This window comes from Prionailurus bengalensis, chromosome B3 (genome assembly GCF_016509475.1).
Source record: "Prionailurus bengalensis isolate Pbe53 chromosome B3, Fcat_Pben_1.1_paternal_pri, whole genome shotgun sequence".
Classification (NCBI taxonomy): domain Eukaryota; kingdom Metazoa; phylum Chordata; class Mammalia; order Carnivora; family Felidae; genus Prionailurus; species Prionailurus bengalensis.
This window is the reverse complement of record NC_057355.1, coordinates 56,348,029-56,372,844: the sequence shown is the minus strand read 5'-3', so window position 1 is coordinate 56,372,844 and position 24,816 is coordinate 56,348,029. Positions and strand designations below refer to the sequence as shown.

The 24,816-nt window shown below is 40.9% G+C and overlaps 1 protein-coding gene across 10 annotated transcripts in view; it reads left to right on the top strand.

Moving 5' to 3' along the window:
• The window catches only part of SEMA6D (semaphorin 6D), a 54,963-nt gene extending 37,734 nt beyond the window's left edge, over positions 1-17,229 (top strand). For 2 of the 10 annotated variants that reach the window (XM_043555494.1, XM_043555493.1), the window contains 18 exons: positions 2,508-2,670; positions 3,088-3,199; positions 3,760-3,820; positions 3,920-3,982; positions 4,087-4,188; positions 4,413-4,503; positions 5,174-5,293; positions 5,987-6,075; positions 6,811-7,028; positions 7,138-7,269; positions 7,576-7,731; positions 7,822-7,995; positions 8,785-8,925; positions 9,021-9,098; positions 9,574-9,674; positions 10,037-10,093; positions 11,556-11,723; positions 13,514-17,229. In XM_043555494.1, coding sequence (XP_043411429.1) covers positions 2,562-2,670; positions 3,088-3,199; positions 3,760-3,820; positions 3,920-3,982; positions 4,087-4,188; positions 4,413-4,503; positions 5,174-5,293; positions 5,987-6,075; positions 6,811-7,028; positions 7,138-7,269; positions 7,576-7,731; positions 7,822-7,995; positions 8,785-8,925; positions 9,021-9,098; positions 9,574-9,674; positions 10,037-10,093; positions 11,556-11,723; positions 13,514-14,802 — 3,261 coding nt within the window. In that variant the 5' untranslated portion in view covers positions 2,508-2,561 and the 3' untranslated portion in view covers positions 14,803-17,229. The remainder of the gene's footprint in view (positions 1-2,507; positions 2,671-3,087; positions 3,200-3,759; positions 3,821-3,919; positions 3,983-4,086; positions 4,189-4,412; positions 4,504-5,173; positions 5,294-5,986; positions 6,076-6,810; positions 7,029-7,137; positions 7,270-7,575; positions 7,732-7,821; positions 7,996-8,784; positions 8,926-9,020; positions 9,099-9,573; positions 9,675-10,036; positions 10,094-11,555; positions 11,724-13,513) is intronic. The other 8 variants (XM_043555495.1, XM_043555496.1, XM_043555497.1 and 5 more) reach the window with 8 other exon arrangements.
• The last annotated feature ends 7,587 nt before the right edge of the window (positions 17,230-24,816 follow it).

The window sequence follows — 24,816 nt, the reverse complement described above, 5'->3', positions numbered from 1 at the left end:
GCTTCAGAAAAACTGGTACATTAAAAGAGGTCACCTTGTCATGATTGGAAATATGTGCATGTGGCAAGAAGGTAGAACCAAATCATTCCGTTTGTTGCATTAGGATGGTAGGATTGACAGTGATTGTTTTTTACCTTCTTTTCTAGGTTCGATAAATAGGCTCAAGTTGTACAAAATTATTCTAAACATAATATTTTTGTATTTTAAAGAAATCCTTTAAGAAAAAAATGGCCAAATAGCTTTAATATTTTAGTACATCTTTTTCCCAGACTCTGCCCGGATTCTTAAGGTCAAGGTCATGTGATGATGTCCCCTAGGCAATGGGTGAGGAGGACTGACTGTGCTCAGAATTTGAATGAGGGAGACAGTTAGTTCCTTTTCACCAAGTGGATGAGGTGGTATTATCCACACATTGCAAATAAAGACATGAATGCTCAAAGAGACTGAAGAAGCTTCACCCGGTCAAACAGCTCATAATGGTGGATGTCCATCCAAGCCCAAGTCCGAGTTTGCCAACGTTCACACTCTTTTGCCTTGAGTACAAAACGATACTGCCACAGATCCCACTCCACCATGCTTTTTGCAGGGCATTTTCAGTGTGTTGACTTACTGCTGGATTCATCCTCCATTAGGAGAAAATGCATTGCAATATTGTTCTCTCTTTTTGCAAAACTAGAATTCTAAAACTCACATATTACTTGCCTTCTACTTTAGTTAAAAAGACCAACACTGAGAGTATTGCATAGCTTCCATGCCTGTACATCTGTGTGTTTGACATTCAGATGATAGAAGAGGCATAGTAAGTACCCAGCTGAGTAGTTGGACTCACCCACAATTTGAAGTGATCTCCTAAAGTTAGGAAATGAGGGAAATGAGACTGTGACAAAGCTAAATGTTATACCATTCAGTACAGTAGCTGTGACAAGTATGGCTAAGGAAGGGGTAGTATTGTTGTAGAATAGAGCATTTATGGTCTCAAAAAAAAACAAAACAAAACATCCCATTGCCCCAACAGAGCTCTAATTTACTTTTTAAATAAATTAGTACCAGCTAAAGATTTTTTTAATTTTTGACAGTTAATATTATACAGTTAATGCTATGAACTTTGTTGAGATACTGACATACAATATACTGCACATATGTAAATGTGCAGTTAAAATGTAACATATGCAGGGCACATGGGTGGCTCAGTTGGTTAAGTGTCAGACTAGCTCAGGTCATGATCTTGCGGTTCGTGGGTTTGAGCCCTGCGTCAGACTCTGTGCTAACAGCTCAGAGCCTGGAGCCTGCTTCAGATTCTGTGTCTCCCTCTCTTTCTGTCCCTCCCCTACTCACACCCTGTCTCTCTCTCTCTCTCTCTCTCTCTGTCTCTGTCTCTCTCTCTCAAAAATAAATAAACATTAAAAAAATTAATAAAATAAAATGTAACTTATGCATACACCTGTGAAACATCACTCTAACAAAGGTAATGAATGTATTCATTACCCCCAAAATATTTTTTGTAATGCTGTTTTTTGAAGAGAAAAAAAAAGTTAATTTCATCATGTAATTTGATGAAAAGAGCCCGGATGGGGACACAGGTGATGTGAGTCTATACCCCGATCATGTTCTAAATAGCTCCCTGAAATTCAGCGAGTCCCTTAATTTTTCCAGCCCTTGGTTTTCTCATCTGAAAAATGAGGGGGTTGGACTAGATGGTCCCTAAGGCCCCCTACGGTTCTAAAGTTCAATAAAGCTAAGAGGATAGGCATACTTAGGGTATTGGTTTGTGTCCAAATGGTTTTATGTAAAGAGGTAGACATCCCCAGTGGTCTGGTGTCAGCTGTGACTCCTCAGTGCTGTCCTGCTTAATTGATAGATCGTGAAATCATTTCATTTCTTTTAATTCTCTTTCACCCAGATTCAATGTCATTCATGTCATTGCCTCCATATTGGTCTTAGTAAGCTAAGGGAACTGTTCAACTTTAGGATTTAGGACGAAGGCTTGAGTAATGCTGGGAATCTGGCAATGCCTTTAGCAAAGGTCTGATGAGAGGCGACAGGACCGTCAGCTCCCTGGAAATTTGTGAGGCAGCTTGGGCATTTTATGGTGGGGGGTGGGGTGGGGTCAGAGACAAGCTGTACTGGTTGTATTTCAGGCTGGGGGAAGGGAAGCAGATTGGAGTTTAATTAAAATTCTAATCCCAACTTAGCCCATCTTCTTGCCAAGTCAGCAGCCAGCGTTTCTGTTTGTGGTTCTGGTGATCTTGCTGCGATGACATACGTAGTTACCTCAAAAAACTCTTGCAAATGTGCCTAAACCTTCAATATGCTCACCAGATGCTTTAATCAGACCTGGCATGGTGCCATCTTTTGCCTGTATTTTCAGAGATACCTCACCCAGCCCTGCCAGGATTCCTGGCTGGAGGAGGGCCCTGGAGAGAGCTGGTGGCGCAAATGGAGCTGATTACAAATGAGAAAGTTTCATTACACCATAGAGATCTTTCCAAATTGTTTCTGGTTTCCAGGTAGCTAAGTGGGATTTCTGAGGAGGGGCTGCTCTGACTTCACCTTGGCCCACCATGAGGTGCTTCTTGCTCTGTGCCTACATGCTGCTCCTGATGATTTCCCAGCTGAGGGCAGTCAGCTTTCCCGAAGATGATGAACCCCTTAATACAGTCGACTATCACTGTAAGTAACCTTAAGAACATTCCCCTTTTCTGAGAAGAGAGCTTTTTTGGTTTTGATTTTCTAGGTGTATTTGTTTTTAGAAAGAGAGGTTTTTTTTGTTTGTTTGTTTGTTTTTTATGTCTAATCAATGTTTTGCATATTAATTTATCCATAATCATTTCTTAGTGTTTAGAGAAAGTGGGACAGCTTTGTTGGCTGCTTTTCTAAAGCAACCCATGTATAGGTTATATATTTCCAGTTAAAAGAAAAAGACCATTTGCTCACACTCCCTGTCTTTTATTCATTTATATTCAAGACCTTAAGAGAGGAATTTAGTTAAAACCCTTCTACAACTAGTATATACAGCTAATCAATGCTGTATATTGATTCTTCAGCTCCATAATCCTGACTGATGGTTTAGCCCATTTTTACTTGCAGATTCAAGGCAATATCCGGTTTTTAGAGGACGCCCTTCGGGCAATGAATCCCAGCACAGGCTGGACTTTCAGCTGATGTTGAAAATTCGAGACACACTTTATATTGCTGGCAGGTAATTTTCCTCTGGTTGGTTTATTAGATTAAAATTCTTTTCTCTTGTGGTGCTTGCATTAATGTGTCTAGTTCATGAAAAACTAATATGTGATTGTGATCAAAAATTGCAAGTAGCCAAAAATATTCACTGAGAAGAGGCAGTGTTGTGTACCAGGAACAAAATACAGAGCTAAAGCCTTCAGCGGTGCTATTTTATTACTGCCATCAAGAAATCATACACCATTCTTTATTCCTAAAGCAGCAGGAAAAAAAATCTTTCTTTATTCTTTTTTAACTTGGAATTATTCAAGCAAATATTAGAAGTATGTCTATGCTAATACCAAGTAGCAGCTTGACCCATGCCTGAAGAGAAGAGCGTTCTTTGCTCTCTAACCACAGCAATATATAAAAGCATCTCACTAATGAAAAAATACTCTTTGTTGACTTTGTGGGAGACATAGAAAATCCAAATGATCTCCAAAATACAATAAAGGCAGATCTGTAAAAATAAAATAAGAAGAAGCAGCTTAACATTTTTATGCATTCACATGATTTGACCTACTGCCTTGTTTCCAACAGGGATCAAGTTTATACGGTAAACTTAAATGAAATCCCCAAAACAGAAGTCATACCAAACAAGGTGAGTGAGTGAAATTTATTTGCATTCCCTCAGAACTTGAATAATGTCCAAGATTTTTCTGTTAAAATATTGAACTTTGGTTTTGCTTGATTACTACAGAAACTGACATGGCGGTCAAGACAACAGGACCGAGAAAACTGTGCCATGAAAGGCAAACATAAAGTAAGTAATACAGACTAGTGTCTGCCAGAGTCTTTATGTGGGCCTCATCCCACGGTGTCTGCCTATGGAATGTCTAATATTAATTGAATTATTACTTTCTTTAGGATGAATGCCACAACTTTATTAAGGTATTTGTCCCAAGAAACGACGAGATGGTTTTTGTATGTGGTACCAATGCATTCAATCCCATGTGTAGATACTATAGGGTAAGTATATTTCATACGGTGTGCTTTTTGTACCGACTTTTTTTTCCCCTCACTGCCATGCTGTTAGAGTTGAATCCTTTCTGCTATAACCCATTTATCTCTAATGCTATGGAATAATAAAGACAAAATTCTTCAAATAGAATTTCAGTACAAATAAAGGAGCATTGCCTACAAACAGGTACATTGAACAGATGTGACACTGGCTATTTATTTTTCTTTTATAGTTGAATACCTTAGAGTATGACGGGGAGGAAATTAGTGGCCTGGCAAGATGCCCATTTGATGCCAGACAAACCAACGTTGCCCTTTTTGCTGGTAAGATCCTTTAGTGTAATGAATATAAATGATTAATGACATTGAAGGTAAAAAAGAATTTAAAGGAAGAAAAAAAGCTCATAACTGGGGTAGCTACCTTGATATAGGTGTTTCGAAGTCTAGGAGCTATGAAAAAAAATTTCCCAAAAACAGGGATTAAAAGTGAACATATAAGGCACCCAGGGGCGCCTAGATGGCTCAGTCAGTTAAGCGTTCAACTTAAGCTCAGGTCATGATCTCACGTTTCCTGGGTTCGAGCCCTCATCAGACTCTAAGCTGATAGCACAGAGCCTGCTTGGGTTTCTCTCCCCCTGTCTCTCTGCTGCTCCCCACTTGTGCTGTCTCTCTCTCTCTCAAAATAAGTAAAAAACTTTAAAAAATTATTTTAAAAAGTGAACATATTATAAATAGTCTCACACATGGCTCTGTTGTTAACTAGGTCAGTGACCCTGAATAAGTTGCTTAACTTATTGATACTTAGATCCCTCATCTGTAAGATTAGGTAATACCATGGGCCGACTTGTCGCAGGTTGATTATGAGCATCAGATCTAGGTTTATTTGTATACATAGGGATAACAGGTGAAAGCACTCTGAAGGAAAGCACTACATAGGATAACACACTACAGGATTATTATGGTCATCTTACCCAAATTATAACTCTGGTTTCAGATGGGAAGCTATATTCTGCCACGGTGGCTGACTTCTTGGCCAGTGATGCTGTTATTTATCGAAGCATGGGGGATGGATCTGCCCTTCGCACAATAAAATATGATTCCAAATGGATAAAAGGTACCTTTGGAAAGCAGGGTGTGTGAATGCCAAGGGTGGTGGGATGGCCAAGTGGGAACAGGAGCCGTGGCATCAGGAGGTTCAGTGCATGACTTTATATTGTTTACAGAGGGCAAGTCCAAGTTGCTTCAGTTGTGAACAGGAGCATTGACAAGGAAAGAGGAGACTAGTAGCCATGTTGGGAAAGTAGATTCATCTACGATTTTATCCTAGTGATTTCAAAAAAGAGAGATCTCATTTCTGTGTGCCAAAGTGCCTACCTCTAAGTGCACATATGCTCCCAGTCCACGCCCACCTACCTATCCTGCAGAGTTAGTAGTGAGAATCAATTAGTTCATATCTGCAGAGCTGTCTTATTCTTTGGAGTCCAGATATCAGGATTTTTTTATTCTCAGTGTAAGGAGTTTTCTTCCCCAGTTAAATAGGTTAATGAATAAATCTGTTAAAACAAAGACCTTTGCTGTAGTTCAGTTCCTGTAGGCTTTTTACAGTCCATTAGCTGACATTAAAGACTCTGGGTTCCTTGAAGCTTCCACACCCCCATACTGGCACTCCTGGAGCTCAGTGGTGTATTGAAATTCACATTGGCTTGTATGTAGCCATGCAGTATCTGTCAGTCATGCCTAGCAGTTGGGGTCTTATGCGAATTGGAGTATCCTTTAGAAACCAGTTTGTTTTCAATTTTTCTTTCAGAGCCACATTTTCTTCATGCCATAGAATATGGAAACTATGTGTATTTTTTCTTTCGAGAAATTGCTGTGGAACATAATAATTTAGGCAAGGCAAGTATATGCACTTGACTCATCTTATGGTCTTGTCCTGCGTGGAATCGAGCCCCCTTCAGTAGAGTTATGCACTCTGTGTATTTTCCAGCACTCAGTGCATTTAGGGTCAAGTGCAAAGAAGTGAGTTGCTTATCATGAGAATAATTGCTGGAAAACACCTGAACAACGACCAGAGTGAGAACAGCAGCCTTGGGCCTTGAGAAGGTTTCATTTTTTCTGTCACTACAGAGAGTGTTCTTCAGGCACCCTTGAGCTATGGATGCTTCTTTAACACTTTAGAAATCTGTTGGTAGTTTATTCTTTGTCAGAGTCAAAAGACAGAATGGAAAGTAGAGGCCACTTTTCAATTTTGAGTGCTTCAGCAGAAGCCCACGTAATTTGAAAGTATCACAACGTCGTTATGCCAAGTTTAAGGATGGCACATTTCATTAACAATACAAGAAACAGGGTGGGAGGCAGAGTGTGGGAATGGTTCGCATTCACTCAGGCATTTCCAGAGCTCGCTTCTTGGGGAGCTTGTTTGGCAGAACAGGGAAATGGCCTTTTTTTTCCTTACAGGTAAAACTAGTTTTACATTCTAACTGTACAAATCCCTAGAGAGAAGATTGCTAGATTCTTTGCAGCCAGACATATCTTTAGCATTTTTGTGTCCCTCCCTTAAATTGCAGCTTTTTGTTTCCATTCCCCCTCCAAGCTCATAACCCTGTTGCTTTGCTTTTGTCCCTTGGGCAGGCTGTCTATTCCCGTGTGGCCCGCATATGTAAAAATGACATGGGTGGCTCCCAGCGGGTCCTGGAGAAACACTGGACTTCATTTCTGAAGGCTCGGCTTAACTGTTCTGTCCCCGGAGATTCATTTTTCTACTTTGATGTCCTGCAGTCTATCACAGACATAATACAAATCAATGGCATCCCCACTGTGGTCGGGGTGTTTACCACACAGCTCAACAGGTGAGGACAGATCCCTGGCACTTCAAAAGCTGCTCTGTGCTTGCCTAAGGAACCCAAGAGTGGGCCTACGATTGCCTGATGGTTTTCCTGATGGTTTCCCCCTTTTCAGCATTCCTGGTTCTGCAGTGTGTGCATTTAGCATGGATGACATTGAAAAAGTATTCAAAGGACGGTTTAAAGAACAGAAAACCCCAGATTCTGTTTGGACAGCAGTCCCTGAAGACAAAGTACCAAAGCCAAGGTAAAGAAAAAAGACAGAAAGTGTTTTTGTGTTTAACAAAACCCTCTGGTCACTGGAAGCAGCCATCCTCAGAGAGCAGAGGGGGCCAACCTCCCAGGCCAGGATGGGGTCCCTGGGCAGCATTGCAGACAAAGTCAGTAAACATAGCCCTGCAGGGGTGAATGCAGAGAACCCACTGAGTGCAGGGAGATAGCGATGCTCCTTGGTTTCGCTCATTCTCCTTTCTTCCTTGGCCTCTTCTTTCAGAATGGACACTTATTCCTTAGATAGTTTGTGAGGGGAGAAAACACACTGTTTTCCTTTCAGGCCTGGCTGTTGTGCAAAGCATGGCCTTGCTGAAGCCTATAAAACCTCCATCGATTTCCCTGATGAAACCCTGTCGTTCATCAAATCCCACCCGCTAATGGACTCTGCCGTCCCACCCATCGCCGATGAGCCCTGGTTCACAAAAACTCGGATCAGGTGAGACTGCAGGAAACAGCAGCCCACCGCCCTCAAAGGCCCTCTCTTCCTGTCGGCCTCCCCTCTGACTTGGCATACCTCCTCTGGCAGGTACAGACTGACGGCCATCGCTGTTGACCATTCTGCTGGGCCCCACCGGAACTATACAGTCATCTTTGTTGGCTCTGAAGCTGGCGTGGTGCTTAAAGTTTTGGCAAAGACCAGTCCTTTCTCTTTGAATGACAGCGTATTACTGGAAGAGATTGAAGCGTACAACCACGCAAAGTAGGTGTATTTTACAAGAATGCTTTTCAGCACTGCTCAAAGCTTTCCGGTGTGTGTTTCATCCAGCAATTTCCTTTTAGTCCTTGAAATTAGCAGTGGTTTGGCATATTAAGTGTTTTGGGTTTTTTTTTCCCCCTCCCTGAAATAAATCCTGAGTTTGTTGTGCTTCCTGAGTCCACTGGGGCTAAAATGGTGGACAGTTGACGAGTTTAAAATAACTCACCCCATGTTGTTCACCTGTGGGCAATGAGAACATGTTAGCACCACCCCCGACACCTTCAGGTATGTTTCAGGATGTCACCTGCTGCAGACAGTAGGTAGTAAGTATACACACACGCAATACCACTCTTCCAACCCCTGATATAAAAAAATAATTGGCCACTAAAACAAAGAAGAAATAGGTGATGGAAATGGAGCAAAGGAGACTAAAGAGAGACCCAGAAACATCTAGTGCAGCGAAATTTAAGTGTACTGAAACACTGTCCTTTTTCTTCCCTGTAGTCCAATGTGGTCTTCACAAACAGTTCCCTTCGGTCACCAGAATAGGAAAGCGATCTTAAAAAAACTCTTTGTCCAACCTGAAATTGAACCAACCGTGCAGAGCATCAGAAGTTGAACCACAGATTTATTACTTCCCAAACTCTGTACCTATCTGGTTTGCTACCGGGAATATTCCTTAAGATACCTCAGCTCTTAGTAATTGCACAACCAAACCCCACTTGTCTTGTACATTTCATGTAGCTTTTGATTTACTAAACATATGGCTTCAAAATGCATCCCAAAATATAGGTGTAATGCTGAGAATGAGGAGGACAGAAAGGTCATCTCATTACAGTTGGATAAAGATCATCACGCTGTGTATGTGGCATTCTCTAGCTGCGTTATTCGCCTCCCCCTCAGTCGCTGTGAACGTTACGGATCCTGTAAAAAGTAAGCTGAGGGTTCTTTATTTACCATGAGTCTTGCAGCATCTTGACCTTCAATGATGAGAAAATCCAAGTTATGTTCTGTTTGTTTTTATGTAGGTCTTGTATTGCATCTCGGGACCCATACTGTGGCTGGTTAAGCCAGGGGGCTTGTGGCAGAGTGACCCCAGGGATGCTGTAAGTATGTTTTGTTACATTAGCTGAGAGCTTCTGAGAGCTGCCTCTGTCTTCTCTAGGGTCTCTAAAGCTAGAAATGTTAGAAAAATTCCAATAATACTGCTTTTGTTTTTTTTTCTTCCTTTCTTTTCTTCACTTTTCTTTCTTTCTTTTTTTCTTCTTTCTTTCTTTCTTTCTTTCTTTCTTTCTTTCTTTCTTTCTTTCTTTCTTCTTTCCTTCTTTCTTTCTTTCTTTTTTATGGGAGAAATAAACAAGAAAATCGGGAGTTGTAAGAAGGAAGGGAGATTGTAGACAGTAGCCTAAGGGAAATGGATGGAGAGAAAAAACAATTCTCTCCCCTGTCTTAAACATTTTAGTGGCCAGATGTTGAACAGGAATCCTCGTTTTAGCAAGCTATGTTGAAATGTCCATTTTTTCTTACTAATCAGTCTGTGTTCTTGATTCTGCTCTGGTTGTCACTTGTGTCCCTATGAAGGCTGTTAACCGAAGACTTCTTTGCTTTCCATAACCACAGTGCTGGAGGATATGAACAAGACACAGAATACGGCAACACGGCCCACCTAGGGGACTGCCACGGTAAGACCGGATCTTCCTTTCCCTCCTGGCAATTCTTTTTAACCACACTTGCACGTGAACATTATTTTACAATCAGCCTTTTAATGACTCAGGACACATAACCACATAGCATTTAACTTAAACTTCGCAAAAGCTGAGCTGTTTGGTCATGGGGATACATTAGAGAAGAGTCTTACCTTTTATTTTTTTTTCCTTCACCATTTACAATTTTGTAGAAAATCTAGAGAAAGGTAGTCTAACCAGTAGGTTAATCTTTTTATTTATAGTCTTTTCTTTTGACTTTTTTAGTTAATTGGAATTCATAAATTTTTGCTTTCTTTTGGTTACTTTTTACTGATTACTTGTTCCTTTAATTCTTTTAGAAATTTTGCCTACTTCAACTACACCAGATTACAAAATATTTGGCGGTCCAACATCTGGTTAGTTTTTTTTAATTTTTTTGAATTAACAACCTTTTCTTTCCTTCAGTTCAGCATTTTCAGCCCCTTCTCCCCTCCTTTTGCGCAGTTTGGCAGCCCTTCATGTTTCTGCTTTGACTCATAATCCCACTGATGGTACTGAAAGACTTTTTCTTACTCAGCACTCCACCTCTGTGTAGCATGTTAACAGTTCATCATTGACCAAGGCACATCCCCTACGAAAAATCAAATGGATTCACATAGACTGCATTCCAGCTGCACGCCTGCCCACCCGAGCTTCCTTCTCTCTCACCCTTGTGCATTGTGGATGTTCCCTCTGGCCATCTATATCCAATGGATGGCAGAATTTCATTATTTTCCCCTTCTTTCCTTACCTTTCCTAAGACCTAGTAAACAAATACACATTTCCCCAAAATGTGTATTTATACATTTTAGACATCTTTTTTGAATGGTTTGTGGGGATCCCGGGAATCTTTGAATGTTGTGGTCTCAGTGTTGTGAAAAAGGCTTCTGTTGAAGGAAGCCGGTATCTGATGTATTAAGGTGTTCAACGACCCGCTGTCTGTATCTGTTCTGGAGCCTTCGTCTGTGACCATCGTGCCACTCTGAACGGGGGTCTCCAGAGTTTTAATCTAAAACTGTATGCTTACATTCTGAGAGCAAAGCTACTTTGTGGAAATCAGTAACACACATGCTAAGAGGTTAAGTTCCTTCTGGTCCTATTGCTGCTTCCAAAACTCACAGCAGTTTCATTCTTCAGAAGGGAGAAAAGGATGGCAGGTCTTATGTATCAGAACATCCTTATCTGGCTTATAAATGCCATTTCTTTTGCATGAGTTGCTGCTAATTCTTTGGAATAAATTCCCCGAGCATTTTGAAGGGTACAGGCAAGGTTCATCCGTGCTTCGGTGCTTTACCATGGATGGTGTGAGGCCTCAGTGCACAGATGGATGGGGAGTCCGTGGTAAAGCAGAGCAACCTGCTTTATCAGGTCAAAACCCAAGTGTTGACACGGACATAACCAGGTGTTTCCTGATGAAGTTACGCTGTAGGTTCCCCAGTGAAGGATACATCTCTAACAGTCCATGGAAATGCTTTTAAACATATACACAAAAAGAAAGGAAATGATGCTGTCTCACAAAATGATGAGAAAAAAAGCAATTAATCTCTGGGATTTGTGTTACCCATTCCATGAGGGTCATTAATCACCTGAGGGGCTTCGGTAGGAGTGTTTTGAATGTCTTTAATTTTGAAATCTGCTTAATATGTCTTTTTTGTTCATTTTTAGTTTTTCCTTTTCCCTTGCAAGAAAGCAATTTGGTGTAGTCTCTTTGGATGTGTTTTTATGAAATCATAGAATAGGATTTCTCATAAAATTGACTTAAACTTTACTTAAAAATGCAACAGACCAGTCAGAAAAAAAAATCTACCCACGTTAATAAAAATCTGTTTGCCACCACAGACATGGAGGTATCTTCATCATCTGTTACCACAATGGCAAGTATCCCAGAAATTACACCTAAAGTGATTGATACCTGGAGACCTAAACTGACGAGCTCCCGGAAATTTGTAGTTCAAGATGACCCAAACACTTCTGATTTTACTGATCCTTTATCAGGTATCCCAAAGGGTAAGGCCTCACCAGGGAACTCATCTCTCGCTGAGTGGAAACCTGATTCCTGATATCTCTGAGGAGCTAGTGGACTTAGGGTTTCCCAGAGGTGAACCAAAACAGACCCCTGCTGTTGTTCACGCCACCTCCGCTGGCTGCCTCACTCTGCTTTCTGTGCTTATATCGGAGTGCATTCCTTCACAGATGAAAGAGGTGGGAAGCTGTGAAAGAAAGAGGTGATGACGTAGCCACTCAGACAATCTCATCTGTGTTGGTTTCTGCCCGAAGACACTGAGAGTCTGCTCAATGGCAGAGAATTTCCAGGGCCACCCCAACAACATCAAAACACAAAACTCATTAATTGCAAATATCCTGATATCAGATGTTTTGTCTAAAAGCCTTTCCCAGCCTTCTGTTTAACTTCAATTCCGAATGCAATATGAAAAGGATATATGAGGTGCTAGTAAGTTGCTTGAATGTCATAAGCAATAAAACATAACAGACCACTTGTCCCTAAATATCATTTTCTGCCCTTAATAGAAGCAGTTATACAACAGTTGCCTGGATGAGGTAGCTTATTAGACATCTTACTCCAGGGGAAAAAAATCTATTCTTTGGTGCTTAGTAAACTATGGTATCAGGTTTCCAATCAGTTTTTATGCCAGTGCATTGTCATTTATGATTTACATCTGTTGATTTGGGTTTTATATGTTTTCATTGTAAGCAATTTTATAATCATTCTTTCTGTTTTGTTTTCCTTAGTAATATCATTTCTTTCTACTTTTCTTTCTTTGTCTTTTCCAATGACACTGAATGCCATAATCCCGAACAGTGATTAAAAACAACTAATGACCAAAGGCCTTAGTACTAACCTAAAACAACAGAATCTTCAGAATTCCTCTGACTTACCTTATACTGGGATAACTGTGCTTATAGCATGTAACAGACTTGGATACCTCTTAAACTAACATTTCTTTGATTGACTGTTAGATGTCTGTGGTTGCATTGAAAATCCCAATAATTATAAACTAATTCACTCTTCGTCTGGTCTAACTTAAATATTTCTTAAATAGCTCAAGACAATTGGATAATATTACTTAACTGATACATATTAAACTTCTTTAGACTGTCTGGATTTCTTTCATAGCAGGCAATTCAAGAGTACTTCACCTGAAGGTGGAATGAAAAAAATTAGCAAAGTAAACATGAAAGTCCGTATTTGTAGCTAACAGTGACCAAGCAGGTGCTTTTAGTTTGTGAACCAATTGTGTGCTTTATTCTAGTTAAGATAGCATAAGTTTATTTGCTTAATTATTTTAGCATAATGGACATTCATGCCAATCCATACGTTTTCCTAATTCCAGCAGTTGCCCTTTAATCCTGATTTATGAATTAGGAGAAAATCATGAGACAAAACATTTCTTGAATTTAAAGTTGGCCATTTAGAAAATACCTACTTTCTAACTCTTAATTTTTAGGCAAAAAAACAAAAACAAAAACAAAAAACCTTGGAGTTTTGGATGTTAGATAACAACTACTTACAAGAGATTTTGGGGGGAAAGACAGGCACGTAGGAATCAGTGGGAGATCAGAGTTATCCTGGCATTTGCAGCAATCCTATATGTCTCTGGGGATCCGATCGTGATTAAAGAAAAATGTATAGGTGGACTTTTAGAGTCTCCCTGACCCTCCAAGCTAAGCATATGGACCATGTGAAGGTAGTGCTGGCTCACAGGAAGCCATTTGCTGGCTGATATTGTCTGAAAGAAGCACCTCACTCAGACTCTTTTCCTGTGTATCTGTTGCAGGTGTACGATGGGAAGTCCAGTCTGGAGAGTCCAACCAGATGGTCCACATGAATGTCCTCATCACCTGTGTCTTTGCCGCTTTTGTTTTGGGTGCGTTCATTGCAGGGGTGGCAGTATACTGCTATCGCGACATGTTCGTTCGGAAAAACAGAAAGATTCATAAAGATGCAGAATCTGCCCAGTCGTGCACAGACTCCAGTGGAAGCTTTGCCAAGCTGAATGGTCTCTTTGACAGCCCAGTCAAGGAATATCAACAGAATATTGATTCTCCCAAATTGTATAGTAACCTGTTGACCAGTCGGAAAGAGCTGCCACCCAGTGGAGATACCAAATCCATGGTAATGGACCATCGGGGCCAACCTCCCGAACTGGCTGCTCTCCCCACACCTGAGTCTACACCTGTGCTTCACCAGAAGACCCTGCAGGCCATGAAGAGCCACTCAGACAAGGCCCACGGCCATGGGGCTTCAAGGAAAGAAACCCCCCAGTTTTTTCCTTCTAGTCCACCACCCCATTCCCCATTAAGTCATGGGCATATCCCCAGTGCCATTGTTCTTCCTAATGCCACTCATGACTACAACACGTCTTTCTCAAACTCCAATGCACACAAAGCTGAAAAGAAGCTTCAGAACATTGACCACCCGCTTACAAAGTCATCCAGCAAAAGAGATCACCGGCGTTCTGTGGATTCCAGAAATACCCTCAATGATCTCCTGAAGCATCTAAATGACCCAAATAGCAACCCCAAAGCCATCATGGGAGACATCCAGATGGCCCACCAGACCCTAATGCTGGATCCTGTGGGACCTATGTCTGAGGTCCCACCCAAGGTCCCTAACCGGGAAGCATCGCTGTACTCTCCTCCTTCAACTCTCCCCAGAAACAGCCCAACCAAGCGAGTGGACGTCCCCACCACTCCTGGAGTCCCAATGACTTCTCTGGAAAGACAAAGGGGTTATCACAAAAATTCCTCCCAGAGGCACTCTATATCTGCTATGCCTAAAAACTTAAACTCACCAAATGGTGTTTTGTTATCTAGACAGCCGAGTATGAACCGTGGAGGGTACCTGCCCACCTCCACAGGGGCAAAGGTGGACTATATTCAGGGAACACCAGTGAGTGTTCATCTGCAGCCTTCCCTCTCCAGACAGAGCAGCTATACCAGTAATGGCACCCTTCCTAGGACGGGACTAAAGAGGACACCGTCCTTAAAACCTGATGTGCCACCAAAGCCTTCCTTTGTTCCTCAAACCACGTCTGTCAGACCACTGAACAAATACACTTACTAGGCCTCAAGTGTGTGCTATTCTCCGTGTGGCTTTATCCTGTCCATGTTGTTGAGAGGATGATGTTGTAAGGGTACCTTAAGACAAGAGACTCCCTTGTATTTTAAGAGAACCAAGTGGCCAAAGAAACTCTTTCTAACTTTGGCAACATCAGAACTTGCCACATGTAGCTACTACAGCAAAGCTTCTGTGTACTTGCCTGAAAACAAAGGAAGGTGCTGGTCATTCCATTTCTTTTGTTTGAAGCTAAAGAGATGTGTAGCACCCAGGGGGCTACCTTACCAGTATAGAGAGCTGATACAGTACTCAGAAGAGTCTGTGAGCAAATACTTGAAAATGGGTTCAACTTAGACTACCATGATGTGTGGTCTTCCCATTAAATGTGAACATTTTAATTGTATGCATTCACCTTGCCTCTTGCACAAATGTCAAAAAACAATGGTAATGTCTCAAAGAAATGAACTTGTAGATTACCAAACAATTTGCTAAAACTCCAGTCTTTGACCCAAACTGTAGCATTTTTTTCAAAGGGTGGCATTTTTTTTCATGCCACCAATGGACTGTGTTGCCTGTGTGCGTGTGTGTGCGTGTGTGTGTGCGCGTGCGTGCACGTGTGTGTGCGCGCATGTGTGTGTTCTGTACCCATGAGGATTTGTTCTGGTGCCCATTGCATCTTTTTGTGCTATGGACTTGTTTACATTGCGCATGACTGAACAAGAGACAATAACTTCTTCCCACAGCAGTCCATTGGGTTCAGCTTTGAGAAAGAAATAAAATCAAGGCTGATCTGACCATCAAAATGATTAACTTGACTTACATGGTCCCCAATGCCAGAATGTAAGAGTTCTAAGTAATTTTGTGCTGCTATTCATTAAAACTTCTATTACAGTCTTGCCAGCTTAAGGAGATAGAGATGTTAAGAGGGATCCTTGATTTATCCACCAGTATTCAGTAGTAAAATTTACCTGTCCACTGTGAATCCAAGCCTGACTCACTGTATTTAACCTTGGACACACTAATAAGGTTTTATTTTGATGTTGTTTGGTTTCTCCCATGTAGTACAATTTCTCTTCCTTTAACTCCTCCTACCCCCAAGATAAATGAACAAAACAGAAGACAGAGGAAGGAAGTATGAAAGCGATTATAATTGGCCTAACAGAGAGAGTCTATGAAAACCGAACAGTGGTGCAATCATGTTGTCTATGTTGTGTTAATATGAGAGTTTTCTTTGAAGTCATGCAGGTAATGACAATATACTGTAAATATTACATGTGAGTTTACCTGAATCTGTGCATTTTGTGCCTTATTCATGAGAATGATAGAAGTACTAAAATATGTCGTGTTTTCAGTAGAGCACATCATTTGCCGAGTGCCAGTTGTAAATGTTTTTCAACCAGCACCTGAAAAGACTTTTAAAAAATCGTTAAAACAACCTAGAACAATTAATTGTGAAACAATCCACTCAAATAGCAGCATTACATCCTTTGCCATGATAAACATTCCACTCCTGCTTTCCTAAGGATGAAACAGTGATAATGTGAAGTCAAATGAGGTTTCTCGGGTAATGTGACACCTGTGGAAACCATAGAGTCATTTATTGGTAGTTTTGCAGAAGCCACTTACAGCTGATGATGTGTAACCCTGATGCAGTTAATATGCTGCACACCACACCATGGTTTATTGAACCTAATCTAGAAAGTATCCAGGCAGAGGAATGCTCCTGACTTAAGTCAGACAAATAAGTTCAACCGATTTCTTGGGATAACACTGATGATACATATGACTTGGGGGAGGATGGGTTGCAGAAGACCAGAGCATTTTTATACAGATTGTAGAATACTGATAGAGTTATTCTTTTCCTTTGAGAATATTGCTTTCTAAAGAATGTGATTCCCTGAGATCTGTGGAAGCTCAAAATCTAGAACTTCTGTTCTCGAAACACTTCAGCTTTGCAACTAAAATGTTACAGATTAATCGTAAATTAAACCAACCAACGGTAAACACTACTCAGTCCACCGCCAACAAATGCGTTTGAGTTCACCTTACCGATATTAATCCCGGCGTGCAGAAAACGGAACAGTAACTCTATGTGAACCCAGATAACATTTTGTAACATTGTGCTGCCTTGTAGTTTGTAATGTGAGTTCGATCAGTATTTATGTTGAAATTTCTAACATAAAATCTAGTCTCTATCCTGTTAATTTAATTTTTAAATGCTTTATCCATTTGTGCAAAGGTAAACACAGATTGTATCTTTTTTAATGGTACGGCATAAAAAGTAACCCTAAAGTGAAGTGGCTCTATACTGTTTTATAGAGTACTTTAACATGTATAGATATCTTGTAAACTTGTATTGTGGATGTGTAAATAATATGTACTTTGGGTTTTTAACACCGCATGTAAAGTCAAAATAAAATATACAAATCATTACACCCTGCCTCTTGGTATTGAAGAGGTTTATGACTTAACCATGTTTTAAAAATATTTTATAGTCCATCAGCACCAGTGAGAGTTTCTTTTAAAATGTACCAGAATATTCTTATCTGCAATGTTTGCTATTTGGTCATGGTTATACCACCATTCTCTTTGTGGAAAGCTGATACTGAAAAACTGAGACACGAGTCAGAAAACCAGATGAATTATGCTGATCAGCAGTCAAATGCGTGAGGCAGGCGTACCAGTGACTCACCTTGTCCGCGTATCTAGTTCAGCAGACATTTTTTAAATCCGTGATTTGTATTCCCCCGTGAAAATTTTAATGTCATTTTAGTCCAGAATCATAGCTGACAAACCAGGTTCCTGTGAACATTTCTTGCTGTTTGGTATCTGGAATTTCTCAATTCCATTGTTTTCATTGAATAGAACATATTAAGAGGTACATTCCCCCCATACTGAAATGGAAGATAAAATTACGATTCCATTTGCTCCTTTGCTTGGCATGGAATGAGTTGGCAGCCGCTGTCATGGCCTCTTGTGAGTGTTGAATGTGTCGCAAAATTTCTGGGAGAGACGATGAGCGTGTTTGTAGCACCCTCTGTGCTCTGGCTTCCAGCTGCTGCTCCTGACCGAAGCCCATGTCTACCTCCTCCCAGGCCAGGTTTTCTCCAAGAGCCCCAGCAGTATTTCCACACATTCCTGCTGGGGACTTGCTCTCTTTCATGAAATCCTCTAATTTGGGGGCTGTATTTCAATATTAGTTCAGTGTATCAGGGGTCCTTTTTCACTCCCATCATGGCACACTGTCATCTAAAGATGTGAGGAAAGGTATGCAAGGATCCTATCATGAGAGGTAAAGTACGTGGGATGGCGATTTGCCCCTTTTTACAGCTGGTAGGCAGCAAGGCAGTGCCACCGGTCATGGAGCCCGACTTGGCACCCTGAACCCTGCCCTACCGTTGCAGGCAGTCTGGGTCAACCTGGACCCTCAGGGTGTGGTGCTGGAGAAGAAGGTGGAAGGCGTTTTCCTATCCCACTTACTTGCAGCAGTGGATTTGTAGCTCAGCTCTTGGACAAATGAAGGAAGGTAGAGACAAGGGAACTGTATCTTCAACCTTGTTTCTTCCTGGGATTCTTAAGAATTGGACTCCCTTTTCATTCACATTGCCTGTTTCTATTAAATTGATGTTTATTAGACCTTTTGGTCATCATGCTGTTTTCCTGGGTTCAGTGATTTTTTTTTTCCTTCTAGAAAGTGCATCTTTCTCCTTTTCTCCTCTCACTTTATAGCAGATCTTTTTGGACCTTTTGCAATCATGGATATCTTTGATAATTTAATGAATACTATAGACTGGGAGCTGAATTTCACTTGCCTTTTTGGGGGATTTACAGGCCCCTAAAACCACATCTATGAAACCTCAAGGTAAATGCTTAGATGCCATTTTAGAGAAGTGGGATTAGAGAACTTGGAGCTTTTCATAAGTAAGACATAGTAAAGGCACGCTCAAAAATTTAACTAACCAGGACAGACCACCTGTACTCTGGTTCCAGAAATCCCATTGATTGGCATTTAGGTTACTCTGGGAAATGGCGGTTTTGAAGGCAAGTGGCGTACTTGAGAATGCCTGTACGGGCTAAGAAGAAAGAGTGTCTCCCAGCCACGTGTCTCCCATAGTGGGCCTTGTGTGGCCTAGGTGCTGGCCAGGTGCCAGGAGGACTCGCCTTCCTGCCATCTGAGAGTGGCCATCTTTCTGCGTTTCCCTCCCAGCTCATCTTCTTCATCCCCTTGGTCAGAGCAGGGCGACAAAGGAGGTGCCCAAAATAACCCTGGCTCCACATGTGGGAGCTGGGTTCTAATCCTGACTCCGTCACTCAGCAAGTAACTTTGTGGCACTGCACTGCTCTCGATTTCAGTTTTCTCATTTTTGAAAGGAGATGGCTCAGAATCCATTTTGTTGACAGTTCCGTGATATCTGTCAATGCTACAATTCCATTACGTACTTTATGAATGCCATGCTTAAATATTACTCTTTCAATAGCTTGGTTTGTAGGCTTTTTATGGGTGTGTGAGGCCTGTTCCCTGTTAGATGTGAGATATATGTGAGATTAGCAATAAAATAAGGCATGATAAACAATGCACTTTAAGCCATTTAGCTCCGGTCTATATTTGATGTTTACCCTTTTTGCATATATAACATGCAAAACACTTAAATCTCTGCCAGTGTTGCATTCTTTATCAAATAGATGTGATACCATAAACAAGAAGGAAATGGGCCTATAATAAAATCAATCTTTAATTCACAGAGGAATGGGGGAGGTGAGAGGATGGGGTGGGGGGGCAGTCAAATCCTGGATATTCAGACCATGAATCAATTGGGATTCACACATAAAAGAAAATAGAATATTTCTAGTCCCTGGCCTGTGATATAATTCTTTTTTAAAATTAAATATTGATTAATGGTTGATAAATCTCTTTGTAACATGCCCTTTGGTTTATCTTACCCTCTTACACTGAATGAAGGAAATTATGAAAACATGGCATTCGTTGCCTATGCACTGTTGCTTAGGAGTTTTCTTCATTTGTATGAGATGGAATCACATGATGCTACTGTAAATATGGACTTGAGGCTAGTTAGCATAATGGTGAGAGGAAAGATTTGTCAGTGTCAAGAAGCACTGTCCAGTGGAACCTTCTGTACCAGTAGAGATGTTCTGTATATGTGCTGTCCACTATTGTAGCCACTGGCATGCAATGTATGGCTTCTGAGCATGTGGAATATAGCCAGTGCCATTGAGATGCTATATTGGACAGCACTGGTCCAGAAAGCCACTGCTTCTGCTGCCACAACTGTCAGAGGTCAGACTGCTGCTCTGAATACAGCAATTCCAAGGGGTATTGGACTCTGATTAAGAGGTAAGATACACCTTGTGCCTTTTGTATATTGACCCTTGTCCTTCCCAGTGATCTTGGCTCACAATTAATCACCCAATCACAGATCTAGTTTGAGGATGTGGTGTTTGTTTTTCTTTTTTCTTATTTAGAAACCGCAGCGAGCCCATCCATTGATACCTGTGAGAGTCAGCAGGTTGGGAGGACAGACTTCTCTTGGTTTTTCTGAGTGCTCTTGAGCCCTATGCAGTTGAAACAGGACAAGATTTGTCATTCCCATTTTCAAGGCATAGAAGTTGAGGTCAACGGGGCTGACAACTATGGAAACATAGATGACAGCCGATTCACAAATCAGGGCTAATTCACATGTTCTCACACTCATGCCCTGTGCATAAACCAAAAACACCCTTCATGAAAGAGCTGACAGGGAATATTAGTGTTCAATCAGGAAGGATGGCCTCTCTCCAACACTTCATGCATAGTGAGGCGAAACAAAAAAGGTAGGATAATTACAGTATCCAGGAGTACGTGCCAAGCATCCAGTGAAAAATGAAACATTCAGTGAATCAGTCACATGCTGGGCCATCTTAATGAACATGCCAAGTCAATTATTTGGAAAAAAATCCATGGATTGAGTTGACACAGTGTAGGCTGAAAGCAACCAAAGAGGATGAGTGCAGAGCTGTTGAAAGAAACCAACCTGATGTGTCCAAGTTGTACCCATCTAAGTCTCTGGGCATCCTGCCAGATCGACATCTGTGCACTGTCGGTGTCTCAGGGGAGCATTCATTTTATTTCTTATTTTGGAATTTCTTCATATTGAGCTGGGGTTACATGTTGGGAGTTAAATATGGTTGTAATTTTTTGACTGCTTCTTCTAGTTGGGGAGCTAGAGCAGTGAGACTTTATCTTCAAGGAGAAGGTTTCCTGATGACCTGAGCTGCCTGGCCTCCATGAGGCACAGAGTAAGCACACAGAAAATGTCTGTAGAAGGACCAAATTTAATGATGACTCTAGAGTTTTATCCTGTCAGGTAGCACAGCCTTGCCGGACATTTGCAACTGTTAATGCTAATAAGCACAGTAGAAGCATATACACCCCCCCCCCTTAGAATTTGTAAAATCAGGTTCCCAAATAAAAGGATTATAGAATCCTTTAAACCTTCTGGGAAAGGAGCATTCCATGGGTTTGGGGAAGTGGAACCCACAGAGTACTTTCGCAAATGTGAAAGCCTCCAGTGCTAGTGAACATTTGGAATTTCAGTCAGGCTCCAAAGCTCAATAACATCTTAGGGTGAAAAATAGGACCATTTGCTGGCCCAGGCAATTGGATGTTTGTTGGTCTTTATGTACCTGCAGCAACTCATAAAATTGAAGTCAAAACTTTAGATTCAACATGACTTGATGATGGTCTCTTCAGTTAAGGCTGCCCCTTCATTAACTCCATCTGATTGCCAGGATTCACTCAGAGATTATTTCCAATTACCTTTGCAACCCACCTCCAGAGAGGTATAAACAGTTGAACTCTTGATGTTTGCTTAATTTACATAAATATTTATTAGAAATCTATTCAATGAAAATAGCAAAATGCCAAACTGAAGAATGCAATAGCATTCAAATCATTTTACATATAGAAAGGAGTCTAGAAAGAAACATACATGGGGCACCTATATGGCTGGTGGCTCACATGTGGCTCAGTCGGTTAAGCATCCGACTTAGGTTCAAGGTCATGATCTTGCATTTCATGGGTTCAAGCCCCGTGTCAAGCTCTGTGCTGACAGCTGGGAGCCTGGAGCCTGTTTCTAATTCTGTGTCTCCCTTTCTCTCTACCCCTGCCCCACTCACGTGTTCTCTCTCTCACTCTCTAAACTAAATAAACATTTAAAAAAGAAAGAAAAGAAAAAGAAACAGAGGTGCCTGGGTGGCTCAGTCGGTTAAACATCCGATTTCAGCTCAGGTCATGATATCACAGTTCATGAGTTTGAGCCTGTCATCCAGCTCTGTCCTGATGGCTCGGAGCATGGAGCCCATTTAGAGCCAATTCTGTGTCTCCCTCTCTCTCTGCCCCTGCCCTCTCGCTCATGTTCTCTCTCTCTCTCAAAAATAAACATTTAAATAATAAACAAACAAATAAGAAACATACAAAAATATTGAAAACTGGTTATAATCAGTAAAATTGACATATCTTTTTTTGAAATGTAGCTTCACTCAAACATATATTTTGCAAAAGTTTCTTTAAGTTTGATTCTAAGCAAGAAAAAACCTTGGAAACAGACTCTGACTTTGCTTGTTTATCTGGTCTCAAGAAAGGATGAAGTCTATTGGTGGCCAAAACCAAACTCCTAGAAGGTGTAATTTAGCTACAAGGGAGAGGTCTGTGATCTCCTTTGGTTTCTAAAGTGTCTACACAGTATTTCTTTTTTAGTTGGAGATGCTAAAACTGAACTGATGAAATATGGAAACTTTGAAAATACTGAAAGGCGGAAGGAAAAGAGGCTTCCAAGGGACAGAACCATGACTGCGACAGATTAGCTGGGGCAGCAGTGGCTGAGCAGGCTGAGAGGAGCCCAGAGTGGAGAAGCTGAGTCAGCTTCAAAGAGCAAGGACACAAAAACCCTGTAAAGCCCCATTTTCTCCTTTGTCTTCTTGTGCCTGCCCTCCAGGATAACAAAAACAAGGAAGCTGATGAATGGAGAGCAGGTAGCTCTGAGGACAATGAGACTGTTATAATACTGATAACTTGTGAAAATACAAAATAATTAGTAGAGAAAAATCCTCTCCTCTGTGGCTATCAGGAAAGCCACACCCCCTTCCAAAAGTCCCTGAGTTTCCTCCCCTCCACCTACTTCTTAAAAAATGAATTTTAGGGGCGCCTGGGTGTCTCAGTGAAGCACTCGACTTCAGCTCAGGTCATCTCAAGGCTCTTCGGTTCCAGCCCTGAGTCAGGCTCTGTGCTCACAGCCCAGAACCTGGAGCCCGCCTGGATTCTGTGTCTCCCTCTCTCTCTGCCCCTCCCCCACTTACACCCTGTCTCTCTCTCTTTCTCAAAAATAAATAAACATTTAAAAATAAATAAATTTTAGAGCACCCGACCGGCTCTGTTGGAGGAGTGTGAAACTTGTGACCTCAGGTGTCATGGGTTAAAGTCCCACATTGGGTGTAGAGATTCCTTAAATAAATAAAACTTTGAAAAAGGACTCAATTTTCTCAATTTAACAGGCTCTCCCTTTGAAGAAGGGACTTTGCTTTTCCTATCTATTGAAGCAGTGGACCACAGAGATTAAAGGTGTTTGGATCATCTTAACCAGGATAGCCAGCCAAAGTGGAATTCAGGAGCCTAGCTGTATATAGTCATATTTTCTTCTTTTTTTTTTCATTGAAGAATAATTAACATACAGTGTTACATTAGTTTCAAGCATATTATATAATGATTCAATAATTTTATAGGTTACTCAGTGCTCCTCATGATAAATGTACACAATCCCCTTCACCTATTTCACCCATCCCCCCATTTACCTTCCCTTTGGAGGCCACTAGTTTGTTCTCTGTATTCAAGAGTCTGGTTTGTTTGTCTCTTTTATCATTCGTTTATTTGTGTGTTTTTTTCTTAAATTCCACATATGAGTGAAATCATATGGTATTTGTCTTTTTCTGACTTATTTCACTTAGCATAATACTCTCTAGCCCCATCCATATTGCCCCAAATGGCAAGATTTCATTCTTTTTGATGGCTGAGCAATATTCCACTATATATATATATATATATATATATGCCACTATTTCTTTATCCATTCATCTATCCATAGACACTTTGGTTGCTTCCATATCTTGGCTATTGTAAATAATGCTACAATAAACATAAGGGTGAATATGTCTTTTCAAAGTAGTGTTTTCAATTTTTTCTTTTTTCTTTTTTTGGTGGGGGTAAATACCTAGCAGTTGAATTACTGAATCATATAATAATTCTATTTTTAATATTTTAAGGAGCCTCCATATTGCTTTCTTCAGTGGTTGCACCAGCTTGCATTCCTACCAACAGTGCATAAGGATTCCTTCTTCTCCACAGCCTTACCAGCACTTGTGTTTTCTTGTCTTTTTGATTCTAGCCATTCTGGCAGGTGTAAGGTGATATCTCATTGTGCTTTTGATTTGCATTTCCCTGTTGCTAAGTGATTTGTATTATATTTTTTCATTGGTATTTCCTCTGTTCTAACTTGCATCAAGATTGTCAATTACCAAGACAATTCAATTTCTTTTTCTCTGAAAATAAGCTTGGGATATAAAAGGAAGAATGCAGCCACTGTAAAGAAAATTACCCTCTGTATGAAAAACATTTTAATTAGTCACATAACTGGACTTGTCTCTTGGTTTTAGACTGGTCACCTACTACCAGGGAATTAAGAGATCTCTCTCAAGAGAGTACTTTTCCCATCTTTACATATGAAATCACCCCAACAGAATAATTTTAATTTCTCAATCCCAATTACCGAAAAATAGTTGGCCTGGGTACGCTAAAAACACATCAGTTACAACTTTTCTAGACCCCTGCTGCTCTTGGATCATTCATGTTTGATTAAAATCTGGTCAGATTCTAATACGACAAAGCCCTATGCCTGAACTGAAGGTGGCCAGGAATCCCAATTTTGTTGGAATCTTTTTTTGAATGTGTTATGTCTTTTCCAGTGATCGGGT